This window comes from Lipomyces doorenjongii (genome assembly GCF_038497915.1).
Source record: "Lipomyces doorenjongii strain NRRL Y-27504 unplaced genomic scaffold V1508scaffold_11, whole genome shotgun sequence".
In the NCBI taxonomy this organism is placed as follows: Eukaryota; Fungi; Ascomycota; class Lipomycetes; order Lipomycetales; family Lipomycetaceae; genus Lipomyces; species Lipomyces doorenjongii.
The window spans coordinates 176976-191531 of record NW_027118078.1 but is presented as its reverse complement, the minus strand read 5'-3'; the positions used below and the strand labels follow the sequence as shown (position 1 = coordinate 191531).

Here is a 14556-nt window from a genome sequence, read left to right as displayed (position 1 = left end):
GTCCTACGCAATGATCTAACAGACACTGTAGAACAATATGCATATATGAGTGATTTAAAGCGAACTCTGGATGCTGGCGGTAACTGCATATTGGAGATGCCATCAGGCACGGGCAAAACAGTCTCGCTGTTATCTCTTACCATCGCCTACCAAATGGTTAGTTACTACGCAATCCAGGCATACAGATACGGAATACTAACTGTCGCGGCTCAACAGCACTATGCTGAGCACAGGAAGATTGTTTACTGTTCGCGTACCATGTCAGAGATCGAAAAAGCCTTAACAGAACTGCGGAGCTTGATGGCCTATCGCGAAAGGGAATTGGGCATAAAGGAGAGTTTCAGAGGATTGGGTCTCACAAGTCGGAAGAATTTATGCTTGCATCCAAGCGTGAAACGGGAGAAGAAGGGGACAGTTGTTGATGAGCGCTGTAGAAGTCTCACGTCTTCCTTCGTCATGGAAAAGAAAAGAGCCGGTGAACCTGTAGAATTGTGCAGCTATCATGAAAATCTATACGAACTAGAACCGCATAATTTAATACCGGAAGGTGTGTGGACGTTTGACGAACTTCTCAAATACTGCGAGAAAACCAAGCAGTGTCCTTACTTTACTGTCCGAAGAATGGCAAGTAGCTATGAGGTTCGAGATATTGAGCATCATTTCTCAGACAAATTTAGATGCCGTTTGTCAATGTTATTATTTATTCTTTTCATTATCTTTTGGATCCGAAGATTGCGGAGCGCGTTTCCAAGGAGCTCTCGAAGGATAGTATTATTATTTTCGACGAAGCGCATAATATTGGTAAGACAAGAAGACGTAATCATGTCGGTGTGCTGTGACACTAACGACTGCCAGATAACGTTTGTATCGAATCCCTTAGCATAGACCTCACCGAGGGGTCACTTCAAAGAGCTAGTCGAGGTGTCAATAACCTGGCACAACAAATCGATGAGTGTGTTGTTATTGAATCTAGTGTTGAATTCTGTCCTAATTCCAGTTAGAATGAAAGCTACCGACTCGGAGAAATTACAGGAAGAGTACCAAAGACTCGTAGAGGGTCTACGCGAAGCCGACCAAGCTCGTGAAGAAGACATTTTCATGGCCAATCCGGTCCTTCCAGATGATCTTCTGAAAGAAGCCGTCCCTGGGAACATCCGGCGTGCCGAGCACTTCGTGGCATTCCTCAAGCGATTCGTTGAATATCTGAAAACCCGTATGCAAGTACGTCACGTTATTTCGGAGACTCCGACTTCCTTCCTTCAACATTTGAAGGACTTAACATTTATTGAGAGAAAACCGCTAAGGTATAATGCTTTAAGAAGTTAACAGTTGCAGCGTGTCGCTGATCTGTGTACAGATTTTGTTCAGAGCGACTCACATCGCTGGTACGAACACTTGAACTTACACATGTCGATGATTTTCTAGCTCTGAAGGAAATCGCTACATTTGCAACTCTGATATCCACATACGAGCAAGGCTTTATGCTGATTCTTGAACCTTTCGAATCTGATACGGCAACAGTCCCCAATCCTATGCTCCACTTCACATGTCTCGATGCGTCGATCGCAATTAAGCCTGTATTTGACAGATTTAGCTCGGTTATTATAACTAGTGGCACGATCTCCCCTCTTGACATGTATCCAAAGATGCTCAATTTTGAGACAGTACTACAAGAGTCATACACTATGACGCTGACACGCCGATCGTTCTTGCCACTAATTGTAACGCGAGGGTCGGATCAAGTTGCCATCAGCTCGCGCTTTGAAATTAGAAACGATCCAAGTGTTGTACGCAATTACGGAAATTTATTCATCGAGTTTGCCAAGTTGACTCCGGACGGCCTCGTTATATTTTTTCCTAGTTATCTTTACATGGAGAGTATTATCAGCATGTGGCAGACCATGGGAATCCTAGATGAGGTTTGGAAATATAAACTGATCCTTGTCGAAACACCTGATAGTCAAGAAACCAGTTTAGCTCTGGAAGCTTTCCGCACTGCATGCTGTAACGGACGTGGGGCAGCACTTCTTTGTGTCGCTCGTGGAAAAGTTTCTGAAGGTATTGATTTTGATCACCATTACGGCCGGACAGTACTTATGATTGGTGTCCCTTTCCAATACACAGAGTCACGTATACTTAAGGCTAGATTGGAGTTTTTACGAGAAAATTACCATATTCGAGAGAATGATTTCTTATCATTTGACGCCATGCGTCACGCAGCTCAGTGTCTGGGACGTGTCCTTCGAGGTAAAAGTGACTACGGAATTATGGTTCTGGCTGACAAGCGATTTGCTCGGAAGAGGAATCAGTTGCCGAAGTGGATTAATCAGGCTGTTCTTGATTCAGATGTCAACCTGTCGACAGATATGGCTGTTGCAGCAGCGAAAAAGTTTTTGAGAACTATGGCACAGCCAACCGATCCGAAGGATCAAGAGGGAGTGAGCGTCTGGAGTTTGGGCGACTTGTTGAAAGTACAGGAGGAACAGCGTGCTGAAGCTGCGCTGCAACCTCCCAAAGAAGTGACTGTTACTGACAGCACCATGGACAGGTTTGCATTAATAGACGATGAGAGCGATTATGGTTACAACGAGGAGGATGAATACGCAATGATGGAAATTGATGCGTGATGTACATAATGTATAATTCGGCGTTTACGGTAACTTAAGTTATACTGATGGACCTAATATTTGCGGCTCTCACAAAGCCAAGCAGTTAGTTATAGATGTTCCAGAACCATGCAGATTTTCCTTATTTTAATTGTAGAACTGAATTGATATAAAAGTGAAGCCTGTCAGGCAAGTCTAAAATAATTCGATGCAAACCTATCTCTGAGCGCAATTCTCGCTAATTGTTTTGAGCCTGGGTAGGGGGATTGCTCGTGCATCTGGGCAATACTATGATTCCGGCGTAAATATATGACTCAACGGGAGATATAGGACATGGAAAAGTATGGACTCGTTGCACAACTATACCGACATCGATTTCCATGCTGAAGGTGCGTTCTCAACGATCTATCGTGGTCGACCGACACCACCATCCCCGCTCTCTGCTCGGTATAGTGAAGTTGCACTGAAAGTCTCCAACCCCTCTACTCAGCGAGCACCACATTCGCCAATACTGGAGAGTCGAATACTCCAGACGCTGCAGCACAAGCATGTGATACCACTTCTCTCAGCATTTTACGATGATTCCGATTTGGTTGTAGTGATGCCATATTTGCCTCTACATTTCACCGGCGATGTCGTGACTGATTCAGCTACAAGAGCCACAATAGTGAGAGATATAACATCTGCAATTGCCTTTTTACACAATCAGGGTCTAATACATCGGGATATCAAACCGCAAAATATACTGCTTGCATCGAAATCTGGTCCAGCATTTCTTTCAGATTTTGGAACAGCCTGGGTTCCAGCTACTATGAGTCTGTCGCATATATCGCAGGAAAGTGAGCATGGCGAGTATTATCTGAAGCGCTTACAAACCGACATTGAACCTGTGAATGCGAAAGTGACGGAAGTCGGGACTGGGCCGTATCGAGCCCCCGAGCTACTATTTGGGTACACTGCATATACCGAAAGCATCGACTTGTGGAGTTGGGGATGTGTCATCGCAGAGCTTTGGCATGGAAAGCCCATATTTGACGATCAGAACCGTGAAAGCAGCGAGATTTCGTTGGTCAATGCTATTTTCCGGAAACTGGGGACACCTGATCTACAACAGTGGCCGGTAAGTTCCGTAAAATTCATTCTGTGATCTTGTACTGTATTGGGTTACTTAACAAACATCTTAGGAGGCAAGTCAATTTTCAGCATTTGTTCATATTCAATTTATTCAATATCCGCCGCAGCCATTTGACCATATGCTGCCGAATGCGCCACAGGAGGCAATCGAAGTTATTGCCGGTCTGTTACGCTACGAAAGTAGGCAACGAATTACTGCCGAGAAAGTTTTACAGATGAAGTACTTTATTTAGATAATGATAAACCACCCTAAACATTGCGGTCCCGGTAATTTCTAGCGTGAATTTCGCTTAATATGCCTACACGGTCACATATTTATTGTCGCTCAAGTAATAAGGTGGCACCAAATTATCGAGAACATTGTAGACTCTGAAAATCGTATGCCTAAATCACTGTCCTTCAATATGTGGTCAATGAGTTTATTTTGTCGCATTCCATATCGCGGTCGTGATTTTACTAGCGCCACGGCCAATGTACGCTTTGACATTTTCGATCTCATCGTCCGCGTTAGTCGCAAGGCGGAGGGCGATGTCTTTGGCACGCTCTACGTAGTCATTACTTTCATGTGATGCTGGTTCTTCCGGTCGTCCAAAATACTCATCCGACGAAATAGCCGCAGCATTGTCGAAATCGTCTAATCGTTTGACTAACTGACGTTCTTGGTCAGGATCTAACGCGTTGCGTCCTAAGTATCCCCTTAGTTTAGCCTGATCTATTTAGATCTGAATTGACGAAATGATTTACCAAAATACTCGTCCGAAGAGATGCATCTCTGATGCTCGAAGCGCGCACTAGTACTTGAATCTGTGGAGCTTCTACCTGATTCACTAGATAACTGACTCGGTGTGGAGCTTGTCTGGCCAAATCCAAGTCTTGGGACTGCAGCAGCACCAGCAGCACCACCACCACCAATGACTGTAGAACTACTTCGACTAGGCCTGTCCGATTCCGTGTTCCATGTATAGAAGTTATCTGTCTGGGCAACTCTATTGCCTGTACTACTAAACGGCAACCAGTCCGTATCAATAGTATTTTTGGTTCCCAAAGGTTTAGTAGTCTGTTTGGCTTCCTCTATTGCACTCTTCTCGAATTCTTCAAATGACGGCATGTCTGTAGACAACTTTTTGACGCCTAATTTCTTGGCTGGCCGACGACCTCCTTGAGACTTGTGGCTCAGGATCTGACTGTCTCTGCCAGTCTGCTTGTTTTGCACTGATGACTGGGCACTTTTTTTGGCTCCTGTGTGCGGATCAGATGATACTGGAGTGATGTGCGAAGCTGGTCCGTCGTCCAAGTAGTCGTCCACCGTGGTGTTCTTGTTGATGCGTCTGGTTGCCATGACGACCTCGAATCGTTTCGTGCACGTTGTTTCTCAATTAGATTTAGTAATATATAGTATATGCAGACTGTTTACCGGAAATATTAACTGAGAGTGTGACGTTAGAAAGAGTAAGGAAATTTAGACCTCGCTACCAAGCGCTACCGCCGCACCCCGCAATTCCATTGGGAGGTACAATTTGTTTATAGGTTAAACAATGGTACCCCCCGTCACGATGTCATCGGGACCCAGTAAACCTAATTCCTGGCGTCACTCCAGGAGATTCACTGGAAGAGTACCCTAGCCTCACAAATGGAGTACGCCACACCGAAACCGATTTACCCGGATTTACACGAGTTCGCATGGGACGGAAGGTTCAATTTCATGTCAAAAGATAGTTGCACTCCTCAATACTATCTTCAACGAACCATAAATTTCTTGTGTCATCGCGTCTCTAATACAATTATAGTACTAACATATAGCAAAAAACAGTTTTGAGATAAAGCGAACAGGAATAAGAGCATGCAATGTACACTCCTACTGTTCAAAACCTGTCTGTAGCATTACTCTCGGCAAAACATTTATAAATAAAGACAAGGAACCTATGAACACAATGCCTCCCAATTGCTCCAGCTCTATTGCAAATTTCATGGTTAATTGCCATAACTCATCGAATTAATTTACTAACGCAAGTAGTCCCTCATAATATCGGAGAGCTTACTGGCACCCTGCTCGAGAATGTCCTTGATATTGCCTATCTCCTCACCGTTGGCAATTTTGCTAGCAAAGTCCCGCGCAGCGCGCTCTAGATTGTTGAAATCGCCATCGGCTCCTGGCTCCTCATCCTCCTCCTCGCGACCGAAATATGCACTCGATGAAATTGCTGACGCGCCGTCGAAAGCTTGAAGTCGTGTCTTAGCTTCAGCCTGCGCTGCTGAATCAAACTGATTGCGACCAAAGTACTCATCAGATGAAATTGCCTTTTGATTACCAAACTTGCCCTGAGCCTCTCCAGCTGGTTCTGGAGCATTCGAAGCTCCGAACCCTTGCTTCTTCGGCACAGATGTCGGAGTAGCTTTTGAAGTCGCAACTGTCTGCCCAAATCCTAGCCGTGCCATACCTAAACCCAACCTCTGGACGGACTCGGTAGACGAAGCTGGCGCGCGACCACCAGAAGAATTTGCAGAAGGAGAATCTTCCTTAGTAATGCTCGTCCGCCTTTCCAGCTCTACGTCGTAACCAAGCTGTGAAATTTTTTCCGCCTCCTCCTTTGCTTTCCGTTCAGCCTCCTCGAAATCAATAACCTCGGCTGTGACCTTCTTAGCAACGATTTTTTGAGGCTTTTTTGAACCCAAGACACCCGTTCCTCTTCGCGCGCCACCAACCGTGCTTGTACTGGTCTTTGATCTCAAGACGGATGAAGAAGTGATTTTGCGAGCTGGTCCTGCGGCTGCATTTCCGTTCGTGCCGTTACTGCTCAAACTGGTTGTACTACTACTATTTGAACCACCATTAGCAGTCAAAGGCGACGGCGTACGGCCAACTATGGGCGGCGTAGATGTACGTGACACAGCAGGCGAAATCGGTTTTTTGACCACGGGCTGATCCCAGCTTGAGAAGAAATCACTGTCGGTGGCGTTATCCTCCGGTGTGATATCTGACCCTTCATCATCAAGCACAACTTCGTCTGGATGTATCTTCGCGTCTTCAGCAGCGCGTCTCTTCAATTCGTCCTTGTACATCGTAGCGGCTCGGGATGTGTACTTCGTTTTGGCGTCTTTGGAATTTACTGCCGAACTTCCTCCATTCCGTGTAAAATACTCACGCGCCTTCGTATTACCACCAACTTTCATAAGACGTAGCTGGTCCCATGACCATGTATCCAAGTTAGACGATCTCACGAACGAAATGTGGACTCCTAGGTTACGGTGAACTGAAGAGCAATCCAAACAGAGGTAGATTGCGAATGGAACTGACGTCCAAGTCGGATTCTTTGCACCGCAATCAAAACACATCTAATTTCTATCAGTATTGCATGTAGACTTTTGCTTCTTTAACTATCCCGCAATTGTCGGAAATTGCCACGAAATCATTGACAGTTCGTACCTTGTTTCCGCGTTCTGATCGCAATTTATCAAAAATTGCTAATGACTGCTGCTTAGACGCCATTAGCAAAGCTTCTCCTCTCGATTGTTCAAGCTGGATTAAATATAGAAGATCAGCTGCAAGATGTATTAACCCGAAAACCACACTTGTTGCGCCGAAGATTTAGTTAAGAATGCAGCCATGGCTGCAGCAAGAAACGCCAGAAACAAGTCGAGGAGTCAGCGTAAGTCCACATGGTCTTGACGAGTTCCGTTGCAAACGGACGAACATTCGCGCCTATATATCCCCAATGAGTAGAATGCTGTGAGCCCTTACCCACTACCAAAAGCGATTGTATTCTCGTGGTTCATCGACACGATGCACATAAGGATTATTTATTATAGCAAGTCACGAAATACAGAGCTGATTATTTGTATATTACAAAACTTTTATATACATTTGATCATTACTCGTTTACAGAGGAAAAATATGCCACTAACAATCACAGATAACTTTTCTTGTTCCCTTATAAATGCCAGTCATCACGGTCTACATTCCGACTTTATTAAGTTTTAAGTAGCAATAGAAAGGATGAGCTTGTCTCCCTCAGCCTTGAGAACTAGTCTGCGCATAAGCTCCGCTTTCGTGATGACGTGAGTCTCTTTGTTCCTTCGGAGATGCTTGATTAGGCTCTTAAAACTGACACCACCGCCTCTGGCAACCATGGATTGGATCTGAGACTGGACTACGTCGGAGGGTATTTCAGTTTTTCTTTTACCGTTCGCAACACCATTAGTGTTAGCAGCCTCAGCTGGCTTCTCGACTTTAGCCTTCTTGTCCTTCGGAGGAGTACCCGTCGTTGGGGCGTCGTCATCTGAATCAGGATCAGACTTCGAGTCGGAGGATTCTGCCTTGGCTTCCGTAGTTTCGTCAAGCTTTCGCTTGTTATTCTCCTTCTTGCTCTTCGTATCGGCCTTCATCTCTAGAACTTTGCTCTCACTGGGACTTCCCGATGTACTGTCCTCACCGAATGTGGTCTCCATTCTTTTGTCATCTGCCTTGTCGTTGACTTCCGGAGATAGATCCGCCTTATCTTCTTTCCTTTCAGTAGTCACATCAGTAGACTCTTTCTTCGTAGCCTCCTTCTTCTTAGCTTTCTTATCTTTTTTATTCTTTTTGTCCTTGGTGGGTAACTTCGTCTCCTTTTTATCCCCATCCTTCGCATTCTCCTTCCTTTCCAACGGCGTGACAAGTTGAATCTCCGTAGATTCAGGGACCTTCTCTTCCTTCTTCTGTTCCGTCACATTGACGGCGGTCTTCTGCTTTTTTGACGGAGCCTTGTATAAGCCCTTCTGGTATTTTTCAGCCTCCGATATACAGCTCGTGTGCTTTTGGAAATCCAATCCTACGTCAATTGATATGCCATAAATATTCATTCACAAATGCAACTAAGTATGCAGACAATGTGTGTGGCATACCTTGAAATGTCGTCTGGCAGTCAAGGCAAGTAAAATGGGCACCAGCACAAGTACTTCTATGCTGCATCAATTTCTTCTTAACGATCGTGTCGTTGCAGACCTGCAAGCATCTATTAGTTAGCGCACAAAAATATACATAGTGGAATGAAATTCACAGGTCGTAGTGAGTCGCCATACCTCGCAAGAAAAGCTGACCATCGTTGTAGTAGGTGCTCTTCGATACGTTCTTGATCTGATCTCAACAATCTCATTAGAATATTACAAGTCCAGAAGTAAAACGTAAAACGTAGGACCGCAAAAAATGCGAACTCACGTATAGATTATTAAGTTGCCAAATATTCCAAAAAAGTGCGAGCTGGGTGGGGAAGCGGAAGTCAGAAGTTTTTAATACGTAGACTAGGAAATTTTCCCCGTTGGAAAAAGCTTGAACTCCCAACGAACGGCAAGACTCATAACCGTTATCGCTCCGGGCCAGCGAGACACATCAACTGGAAACCAAGCTAGCTTCTTATATAAAATATGGGCACTTTGAATTAATTGAGAAGTGTCCTAGCGCTTTCATATCCTACATATAACACCACGACAAGCAGAATACTATAATACAATATATAATATCACCGAAAACTTCATACATCATGATCCGTATGTACATTGCCATATGCCTACATTGACCGCCCATGCAAAAATATCCATACCAAGTGCAACTCCAAGTATCCGTAAAAAGTAACAATAAGCAAGATAGTCTAACTCAACCATCTCTGATTCTGGAAGAACTCGTAGATTCTAGCTGTCTTATTCACGTCGATCTTGATGAGTTCCCTAGCCGTACGTTTCTTAAGTATACCGCCAGTGCGTAATAGCTCTCTGAACAAAGTTTCTTTAATAACAAGATATGGCTTTGGAAGAATACGGAGCTGACTACATAGGGCCTGCTCCGCTGGGCTCAACAAATCTAGATCAGCAGCATGAGATATATCGAGTGGATTCGCAACAGGTTTTCTGAACGTCTTGTTGTTTATATCGGTGGCAGCAGTGACCGACGAATCGCGTTGTCGTCCAGAAGTAGGTGTTGCTGATCCATATCTGCTCCCAGATGTCGGTGCCAAAGACCCAAGTCCAACAGTATTTCTAGCGATTAAAGTGCGCTGTGCCTTATCACGCTCATACTTTGCGACCATTTCGAATGTCTGAATGCCATTCTGGCGGAACTCTTGAAGTTCGGCTATCCGTTTGCGAATCTGATGTTCTTCTAATAACCCTTCGGAAAAGTCGGCGTAATCGTCCTTCACCATCAACCTTGCGAACGGCTTAGTTTTCGTCAACATTTCGCGCTCTTCACGTGTCCGTTTCTTCTCATTGGTAGCATTCTTCCTGTACTCCAACAAGCCATGCTCAAGCATAACGCGTTTCCGTTCTGCACGGCCAGTAAGACGCGAGTAATAAATATCCAGTACAGTGAGCTTCAGCTCAACCTCGCCTTCACCATCATCTGGATCGAAAACCATATCTTTTACTGCAAGCTCCGCCTCGTTCTCATATTCCGTCTCGAACTCGAGCCGGCCAGGCATATAACCTTGGACTTCGTGGCATGACGGCACTGACGCTGTTGGCTTCTGCTTCGGTAATGGCACAATTGTTTGCTGAGCTCGACGTGCATCCAAACGAGCTTTCTTTCTTGCAGCAAACTCCGCAGGAGTTATATCAAACTTTCGCTTCATATTTGTAAATGGGTATGACTCGGATTTGACGTAGACATCGAGATAGTGCCGATCAACCTCGTCCTTAGTTCTTCCACCGATATGATCGGCGATATCTTGCCAATTTCCAAGACCAAGAGTCTCTGCCCCTTCGATGAGAAGTAATTCCTCATCTGCGCCCCAGTCTTCGACAAATATGGGATACGCATGTTGTTCAATAATCGAATAGTCGTGGTACGGCTTGTGTGTGCCAGAGCTGGCACCAGACGCGAAACAAGGGACACAGAGATCGTAGTCTTGACAGGTAGCACAACGGATTCGGACAAGATGAGTGCAGTCGCAAGAACAGACGTCGCAGTGAAATCTATAGGTGCCAGAGCGCATGTTAGCAATAGAATTCAGTTAGAGACGTTCTAACAGCGAGCATGTAGAGAGGTGACCGACTTTAAAGCCGAATCAACCGTACGACGCTACCCACTAAAAGGTGGCGGCGAGCTACATCATCGGGCCGCGTCTTATACTAGCTCCAGTGCCAACGACTCACTCAATACCGGAAAAAATGGAGTTTACTCACTTCACTCCGGGCTCTGCAGCCTTGACATGATCCGCAGTAGTCAGTTTTCGATGGATGACTGTCATGATGGCCCAAAATGTCGCCTCCAAAGAATCGGATGGGGAACGAAGCTTCGTGAAAGTCGAGTTCTGTATCATATGCCTAGAAACTTTACAGGCACCACACAATATGCCGCAGATGTATTTAGAGGTAGGGTAATACGGCTGCACCGCCACGCCTGTGTACCGCCGCATTGTAGGGCTTGAGCAGCGCACACTCAAAACTCGAAGCAGTCACAAATTAGGGCTTTGTATATCCATGCCTGTCTTCAGGCCCACATCGCGGCCCAGGCCACAGATGCGACGCTTGAGATTGAGGCTCGGTCCCTTGTATCGTCAACTGGATCCTACACACGCTGTTCCTTACGTTCGACCGCTAACATATTTTCACAATGGTATGCGACTTCGACTATATTAATTCAATTTTAATCCGTTATTTGCTCACCTATTTCAGGGTCGCGTTCGTACGAAAACTGTCAAGAGGGCCTCTAAGGCCATCATTGAGCGTTATTACCCCAAGCTCACCACCGATTTCGAGATCAACAAGCGTCTCACCGACGAGATCGCTATCATTGCTTCTAAGCGATTGCGCAACAAGATCGCCGGCTACACCACTCATCTTATGAAGCGAATTCAGAAGGGTCCCGTGCGGGGTATTTCGTTCAAGCTTCAGGAAGAAGAGCGTGAGCGAAAGGATCAGTATGTCCCTGAGGTTTCTGCCCTCGATTTGTCGCAGCAGCCTGATGGTCAGCTCGATATCGACTCTGATACTAAGGATTTGTTGAAGTCTCTTGGTGTAAGTACATGATGATATATAAGCGCGACAACAACAAAGCTAACCTATCACAGTTTGAGCGATTAACTAGTCACTAAAAGTTTTGTACATTATCATCGATCAATATATAAATAATGACTATATGAGTATAATCGGTGCATGGCATTTACGGATGGAATTGGGGCAGTCGAGTTAAGTCTGCGAGCGTCATGATTGATATGAGCGTGATAACTGCGCGTTGTAAGTTGACGTCACGTAGGAGCCACGTCGCACACATTTTCTGCAAGATACCTCGTTGAAAATCCGCTCCCAGTACTTTTACAAATGCGCGAAACAATTTGAATGCTGTGCTAGTTAAAGACACGTAATGCGTAGGCATTAAAGATTGTAGCCGTATGTATGTGGGGGTGCCTCACCGTCCTATTGCGATTAATGCAGTGCGTAATATTATAAGCTATAGTAAGCAAATGCTAGTGGATCTACACATATATAAATTGTTTAGTAGAGAAAAGAATCTTCGGTTCGGATTTCTGAAAAGTGCAAAGCGAGAAATAGTAATTAACACCCGTCCACAGCCAAGCATCCCTAGCATCATAATAAATTTATTATGAACTGCTATATCCGCAACCACCAGCCTCATTAACTAGATTAGCAGCTCGAATTCTGATCCTCTCCTTTTCGCTCAGCAGATTCTTGAAACGCTTGTCTAGCATTTTAGCATGCGTGTCAATTTTCGCTTCCAGTGCAGCGAGTGCGTCTGCTTTTTGCCTTCGAACTTCAGCTGCACGTCGGATTAAGTCAGACGCGCGAGAAAGCAAATTATCACCGGCTTTTTGCCAGTCCTCCAGCGTCATCTCACCATAAGCATGTTCTGTTGGATTGGGGACTTGGTTGGCCCTCTCGAAATCAATCGCGATATTATCCGATGGATGAGGGCTTGTTATCGGCATTGAGCGGGGATAAGGATAGGGTCCTGGAGAGAGTATCCTCCGTGGAGTCGACATTTGCTGAACTCTTTGGATAGATTGGTCGATTGGCTGCAGCGGGCTATTTGAAGATGGCCGACGGATATCTGAACGCGAGTTATTAAATAACTGGAATTCCAACGCTGGCTTATTAGTGGAGTCGTCTGCCTTTGCATCTTTGGCGGACAGAAGATTTCCGTATTCTTGCTCTTCTTTGGCGAAGTCATTGTAGTCAACCCTGAGCGATGTGTCCGGCGTGACGCTCATGCTAGTGCTATCCATGCTAACAGATGTGATTTCCTCAGTTGAGAAACTTGCATTCGCACTATCGCTCTCACGTTTGTCATTGATAACATCGGACACTTCAGTGGAGCTGTGCACGGTAACGTCATCTTGCCTTGCAATAGCGTTCTGCTGAATATATGTGTCGAAGTCAACCCCATCGTTGTCGAAGCTCAAATTATCATCATCAGTTAAGTCAGTCACGTCGGCATTGGGGGCTGCAACTCTTGGTGGTGGGGCCTCCTTCGACTTTTGTTGTGATCGCTTCTTAGCTTGACATTTCCTGTCAGTAGAGTCTTGAAATGATAAGTAATGATACACTAAAATAAGGTCAACCCTTAGAATTCCCGGATTTCATTGAATGCGGAGCTGGCTTAAATGAGAAGCCAGTTGGCATCTTCAGGCTCTGTATATCTAACTTGGGGGGGCAATCTGTTGAACAATATATGATTAATCGCAATCTTCATAACAACAATAATCGTGATTACTACTCGTTCCAGCCGAATAATCCTGGTGCTTTAATGATCCTGGAGGACCCATTGAAGTGGTAGAGGTATTTGTAGGTGACCTGCCTGAGGGCGGTTGCGGGTCAGCCGTGCCGTCAGGCGTAGCAACAAACGGTACCCTATGAGGTGCTGGCATAGAAAGACAAATTATTTTCTAGTTATAACCTGAAATTAGCATGGAATCGATTGACCTCTCGTGATATCCGTTGTAGAAACTGCGGTGCACAGTTTGTTGTAAAGTTGCGCGGTGTTGCGACAACGTTTGTTTACATGAATTAGCACGCGCTTGATTCGACGAATGCGTACAGTTGTCGCACAGCAAAATTTGAACCGCAGTAGTACAGATTCGCTTGGTCCAGATAATTTTCTGGACATAATAATTTGTCGATGAGGACGTGAATTCCAGAGTACAATTATCTGTATATAACCGCTTGGATTATTTTAGTAGTTTGACTGAGTCAGACCTGCTTTAGAGCAGCAGGAAATTCTTATCCGCCGCATGATATTCACGACATGTTGTGCACATTAGAACTACCTCAAAGTCACTTTCCTGCTGATGGATAGGAATGGGTACATCACCACAGCTGCCAACGATTGCCTAGGCTTCAGATTTGATTTACACCCCTCGACAGTGGTTAACTCTTACAGCCACGCCAGGCTCTTTGCCAGGCTTTCTTCAGGTTTCAGAGCTACACATTTCAGAGCTACACATTATCTATAATACTAGTGATAAAGCATACTTATGATTCGTATTCTGCCAAATTCCGCGCATCTTGTTACGTGGCTGTAGCTACAATAATTTGAGATAATATAAAAATGCCAATGACAAGGTTCATAGCAAATTTTGCAGACTGCCTAGTCGCTAGAAACAATAAGGACGCAACTTCGACTAGCATGACAGAAGAGACAGACTGGTCCATCAAGCAGGAAGCGTTACCAAGATGACCGTGGCTCAATGAAACAGCATGAAGACCGAAAGCAATAGAACGTGGGTCGAGAACAGCCGGCCGGAAGGTAAATAGGTGGAAGGTAAGCGGCTGGCTGACGTTGCCTTGGTCCGATGTGGCCGCATACATAGAAACAGATTAATGGATTTGA

General features: G+C 45.2%; 8 protein-coding genes across 8 annotated transcripts; 3 read left to right on the top strand and 5 right to left on the bottom strand.

Annotated features, from left to right (window-relative positions):
* Window positions 1-45: 45 nt before the first annotated feature.
* Window positions 46-2627, top strand: V1508DRAFT_403010 (uncharacterized protein; the record flags this gene model as incomplete). The annotated part of the gene is made up of 6 exons (XM_066938526.1): window positions 46-156; window positions 217-624; window positions 678-801; window positions 856-952; window positions 1002-1304; window positions 1358-2627. 6 exons carry the CDS (start codon window positions 46-48, stop codon window positions 2625-2627), a joined length of 2313 nt encoding a protein of 770 aa, XP_066797320.1.
* A 114-nt stretch (window positions 2628-2741) lies between these two features.
* On the top strand, window positions 2742-4008 carry V1508DRAFT_413052 (kinase-like domain-containing protein). The gene is made up of 2 exons (XM_066939720.1): window positions 2742-3726; window positions 3791-4008. Exons 1-2 carry the CDS (start codon window positions 2950-2952, stop codon window positions 3971-3973), a joined length of 960 nt encoding a protein of 319 aa, XP_066797319.1. The 5' UTR covers window positions 2742-2949; the 3' UTR covers window positions 3974-4008.
* On the bottom strand, window positions 3940-5200 carry V1508DRAFT_438033 (uncharacterized protein). The gene is made up of 2 exons (XM_066942162.1): window positions 4485-5200; window positions 3940-4425 (listed from the first exon to the last, which is right to left on the bottom strand). Exons 1-2 carry the CDS (start codon window positions 5077-5079, stop codon window positions 4160-4162), a joined length of 861 nt encoding a protein of 286 aa, XP_066797318.1. The 5' UTR covers window positions 5080-5200; the 3' UTR covers window positions 3940-4159.
* Window positions 5201-5438: 238 nt separating this feature from the next.
* On the bottom strand, window positions 5439-7412 carry V1508DRAFT_413050 (uncharacterized protein). The gene is made up of 2 exons (XM_066939719.1): window positions 7165-7412; window positions 5439-7073 (listed from the first exon to the last, which is right to left on the bottom strand). The coding sequence occupies exons 1-2, from the start codon at window positions 7225-7227 to the stop codon at window positions 5742-5744; spliced, it is 1395 nt and encodes a 464-aa protein (XP_066797317.1). The 5' UTR covers window positions 7228-7412; the 3' UTR covers window positions 5439-5741.
* V1508DRAFT_454504 (uncharacterized protein) lies at window positions 7413-9056 on the bottom strand. Its single transcript, XM_066942581.1, has 4 exons — window positions 8935-9056; window positions 8799-8853; window positions 8622-8721; window positions 7413-8548 (listed from the first exon to the last, which is right to left on the bottom strand). The coding sequence occupies exons 2-4, from the start codon at window positions 8817-8819 to the stop codon at window positions 7716-7718; spliced, it is 954 nt and encodes a 317-aa protein (XP_066797316.1). The 5' UTR covers window positions 8820-8853; window positions 8935-9056; the 3' UTR covers window positions 7413-7715.
* Window positions 9057-9126: 70 nt separating this feature from the next.
* V1508DRAFT_413045 (uncharacterized protein) lies at window positions 9127-11018 on the bottom strand. Its single transcript, XM_066939718.1, has 2 exons — window positions 10893-11018; window positions 9127-10682 (listed from the first exon to the last, which is right to left on the bottom strand). Exons 1-2 carry the CDS (start codon window positions 10955-10957, stop codon window positions 9365-9367), a joined length of 1383 nt encoding a protein of 460 aa, XP_066797315.1. The 5' UTR covers window positions 10958-11018; the 3' UTR covers window positions 9127-9364.
* Window positions 11019-11248: 230 nt separating this feature from the next.
* Window positions 11249-11845, top strand: V1508DRAFT_413043 (40S ribosomal protein eS17). Its single transcript, XM_066939717.1, has 3 exons — window positions 11249-11325; window positions 11385-11726; window positions 11780-11845. Exons 1-3 carry the CDS (start codon window positions 11323-11325, stop codon window positions 11801-11803), a joined length of 369 nt encoding a protein of 122 aa, XP_066797314.1. The 5' UTR covers window positions 11249-11322; the 3' UTR covers window positions 11804-11845.
* A 352-nt stretch (window positions 11846-12197) lies between these two features.
* On the bottom strand, window positions 12198-13914 carry V1508DRAFT_29780 (uncharacterized protein). The gene is made up of 3 exons (XM_066936588.1): window positions 13441-13914; window positions 13289-13384; window positions 12198-13224 (listed from the first exon to the last, which is right to left on the bottom strand). The coding sequence occupies exons 1-3, from the start codon at window positions 13592-13594 to the stop codon at window positions 12311-12313; spliced, it is 1164 nt and encodes a 387-aa protein (XP_066797313.1). The 5' UTR covers window positions 13595-13914; the 3' UTR covers window positions 12198-12310.
* Between the last annotated feature and the right edge of the window lie 642 nt (window positions 13915-14556).

What these genes read in the sequence shown, in the direction of transcription:
- V1508DRAFT_413052 (XM_066939720.1), top strand. Translation starts at nt 2,950, where the DNA reads ATGGACTCGTTGCACAACTATACCGACATCGATTTCCATGCTGAAGGT. An exon ending in CTGATCTACAACAGTGGCCG is followed by an intron (nt 3,727 to 3,790) that starts GTAAGTTCCGTA and finishes CAAACATCTTAG; the next exon opens with GAGGCAAGTCAATTTTCAGC.
- V1508DRAFT_413050 (XM_066939719.1), bottom strand. Translation starts at nt 7,227, where the DNA reads ATGGCGTCTAAGCAGCAGTCATTAGCAATTTTTGATAAATTGCGATCA. An exon ending in GATCAGAACGCGGAAACAAG is followed by an intron (nt 7,074 to 7,164) that starts GTACGAACTGTC and finishes GATAGAAATTAG; the next exon opens with ATGTGTTTTGATTGCGGTGC.
- V1508DRAFT_438033 (XM_066942162.1), bottom strand. Translation starts at nt 5,079, where the DNA reads ATGGCAACCAGACGCATCAACAAGAACACCACGGTGGACGACTACTTG. An exon ending in CTCTTCGGACGAGTATTTTG is followed by an intron (nt 4,426 to 4,484) that starts GTAAATCATTTC and finishes GGGGATACTTAG; the next exon opens with GACGCAACGCGTTAGATCCT.
- V1508DRAFT_454504 (XM_066942581.1), bottom strand. Translation starts at nt 8,819, where the DNA reads ATGGTCAGCTTTTCTTGCGAG. An exon ending in TGGTCAGCTTTTCTTGCGAG is followed by an intron (nt 8,722 to 8,798) that starts GTATGGCGACTC and finishes AGATGCTTGCAG; the next exon opens with GTCTGCAACGACACGATCGT. An exon ending in CTGCCAGACGACATTTCAAG is followed by an intron (nt 8,549 to 8,621) that starts GTATGCCACACA and finishes CAATTGACGTAG; the next exon opens with GATTGGATTTCCAAAAGCAC.
- V1508DRAFT_413043 (XM_066939717.1), top strand. An exon ending in ATTTGTTGAAGTCTCTTGGT is followed by an intron (nt 11,727 to 11,779) that starts GTAAGTACATGA and finishes AACCTATCACAG; the next exon opens with TTTGAGCGATTAACTAGTCA.
- V1508DRAFT_413045 (XM_066939718.1), bottom strand. Translation starts at nt 10,957, where the DNA reads ATGACAGTCATCCATCGAAAACTGACTACTGCGGATCATGTCAAGGCT. An exon ending in GCTGCAGAGCCCGGAGTGAA is followed by an intron (nt 10,683 to 10,892) that starts GTGAGTAAACTC and finishes TGGCACCTATAG; the next exon opens with ATTTCACTGCGACGTCTGTT.
- V1508DRAFT_29780 (XM_066936588.1), bottom strand. Translation starts at nt 13,594, where the DNA reads ATGCCAGCACCTCATAGGGTACCGTTTGTTGCTACGCCTGACGGCACG. An exon ending in TTATTCGGCTGGAACGAGTA is followed by an intron (nt 13,385 to 13,440) that starts GTAATCACGATT and finishes ATTGTTCAACAG; the next exon opens with ATTGCCCCCCCAAGTTAGAT. An exon ending in GAAATCCGGGAATTCTAAGG is followed by an intron (nt 13,225 to 13,288) that starts GTTGACCTTATT and finishes GGAAATGTCAAG; the next exon opens with CTAAGAAGCGATCACAACAA.